Genomic DNA, 2308 nt, shown 5'->3' with positions numbered 1-2308 from the left:
GGATAAATCATTTCCTTTCCTTTTTAGGATCTAAACGTGGATGAATTTGAAGAAATCTTCAAGACAAAGGCCCAGGGCCCAGCCATTGATCTGACCTCCAGCAAGCAGAAGATCACCCAGAAAGGCTCCAACAAGGTCACGTTGCTGGATGCCAACAGGGCCAAGAATCTGGCCATAACTCTCCGGAAAGCCGGGAAGACGGCGGACGAGATCTGCAAGGCCATCCACGTGTAAGTGAAACACTGGCCAGCCAAGAAACCCTGAGATTTACTGGGGGGTTTAGTCGGTGGAAAGGGTTGGAATTGGCAGTTGATGTCTCTGGAAAATATCCAGGGGTAAGGAGGGAATGGTTCTGAATTCCCAGAAATCAGATTGCCTTGAACTCAAATGAAAACCTGGCAGTTCTGTGTCTCTGAATCACTGCTGAGGCTTAACAAATTAACACTTCTGTTGTTAAAGCAGCTAATTCCTGTCTGTGCACAGGATAGTGGATCCATATCCTATATCCTGTAGTTTGCCATTGCAGCTCTCCCTCTGGTTCCACAATAATTTCTGTTCCAGTGAGCACCCAAAAGGCAGAGAATCAGGAAGAGGGAACTCTTTTGGTTTGCTCTGTAAAGGATGAGTTTAGTCCAGGTGCTGGAAGAGATTTTGCATGGAATTAGGTTTGTGTGGTGGCCTCAGGCATTGCCAAATGTGGGTGTCCATGGGACTTGTCTGTGCCCCATCCCACCCCAATCCAGACCCTTCCCTGTTCCTGGGGACTGAGTGCAGGTGCAGCTGCTCCTTGGGGCTGATCCCAAATCCATCCACACGCTCTCTGTGCTCCTCATGGCCATGACAAACATCTCCCATTCCTCCAGCAAGGAATATCCTAAAAATGTGGATCAAAAGCATTACCTTTGGGCTGGAGGGTGACCCAAACCTGCCCCACATCAAGGCAGGTTCAGTTGTTGGACTTTTACAGGGCTCTGCTCCAATTAAATAAAAATATTTGCTCCTCCCCACCTGTTTTCTCTTACAAAAAAGAGCTGTGGCCATGGAGGGATGTAGGTGATGGCCACATATCTTTGGAATGGGAAACAGGATGTCCAGCAGCACCATTCCCATCAGCCCAGTAACCTGTTCCCATCTCCATGTGCAGGGAGCTTCAGGTGCAGGGCAGGAAGAACTTGACAGCTTCTTCTCTACTGACTCAGACTCATGTAGGGCTGAATCCCAGCCTGTTTTGGATTGGAAGGGACCTTGAGGATCCTCCAGTGCCATGCCCTGCCATGGGCAGGGACACCTTCCCCTATCCCAGGTTGCTCCAAGCCCCATCCAGGCTGTCCTTGAGCTCTTCTCCTGGCGTTGTGCCACAGGTTTGACCTGAAGACGCTGCCGGTGGATTTTGTGGAGTGCCTGATGCGGTTCCTGCCCACGGAGAACGAGGTGAAGGTGCTGCGTCTGTACGAGCGGGAGCGGAAGCCCATCGAGAACCTGTCGGACGAGGACCGGTTCATGATGCAGTTCAGCAAGATCGAGAGGCTCATGCAGAAAATGACCATCATGGCCTTCATCGGCAACTTCGCCGAGAGCATCCAGATGCTGACCCCGGTGAGCCGTGGAATCCGGGAATATCCTGAGCTGGGGGTCACCGAGCCAGGTGCTGGCCCTGCACAGGCACCTCAACAATCCCACCCTGTCCCTGAAGCCTCCTGGAACTCTGGCAGCCTTGGGGCCAGGCCCACTGCCCTGGGGAGCCTGGTCAGTGCCAGCCCCCCCCCAAGAAACACTCACACAAATGGAAAAGTGGTTTTCTGGCTTTATTTTCATCTGTTAGTGACTGTATATCCCAGGAGCTGTTTGTATGGCAGTTGTAGCCTGGACTGTTAGGGACTGCCTCATAGGCCCCGTAAGCCTTGTAGGTCTCACAGACCTCATAGGATCCATAGGTCTCACGAGCCCCACAGACCCCATAGCCCTCATGGGCCCATTAGGACTCGTGGACCCCATAAACCCCTGTAGACCTCATGGGCCCCACAGACCCCATAAATCCCAGAGGCCTCACAGGCCCCATAGTGCCATTAGGCCTCACATGTTCTGTAGGACCCAAAGGCCCCACAGGCCTTATGGCCCCATTAGGTTACTGTGGGTCCTGGTCCGTGGGCTCCTGGAATTGTGTCCCACCCAGCCCAAAGCACCTGTCACAGTTGTAGGGATTGAAATTTGAATCCTCTTTGACCCCACCATGCCTGAGGGGGTAAATCTGGTGGGCAAATGAATGGTTTGAAATCCTGGTGTGTCAGGACAGGGGAACATCCACAGA

At 52.6% G+C, this 2308-nt stretch overlaps 1 protein-coding gene across 1 annotated transcript in view; it reads left to right on the top strand.

The window, feature by feature from the left end:
- Nucleotides 1-2308, top strand: part of FMNL2 (formin like 2) — a 70787-nt gene that overhangs the window by 60907 nt on the left and 7572 nt on the right. The window contains exons 17-18 of the mRNA XM_029962186.1: nt 28-230; nt 1362-1632. Of these exons, the coding sequence (XP_029818046.1) occupies nt 28-230; nt 1362-1632 (474 nt within the window). The remainder of the gene's footprint in view (nt 1-27; nt 231-1361; nt 1633-2308) is intronic.

Source organism: Manacus vitellinus, unplaced genomic scaffold, assembly GCF_001715985.3.
Source record: "Manacus vitellinus isolate BGI_N305 unplaced genomic scaffold, ASM171598v3 scaffold_43_pilon, whole genome shotgun sequence".
Taxonomy (NCBI): domain Eukaryota; kingdom Metazoa; phylum Chordata; class Aves; order Passeriformes; family Pipridae; genus Manacus; species Manacus vitellinus.
This window is presented reverse-complemented; position numbering and strand designations above follow the sequence as displayed.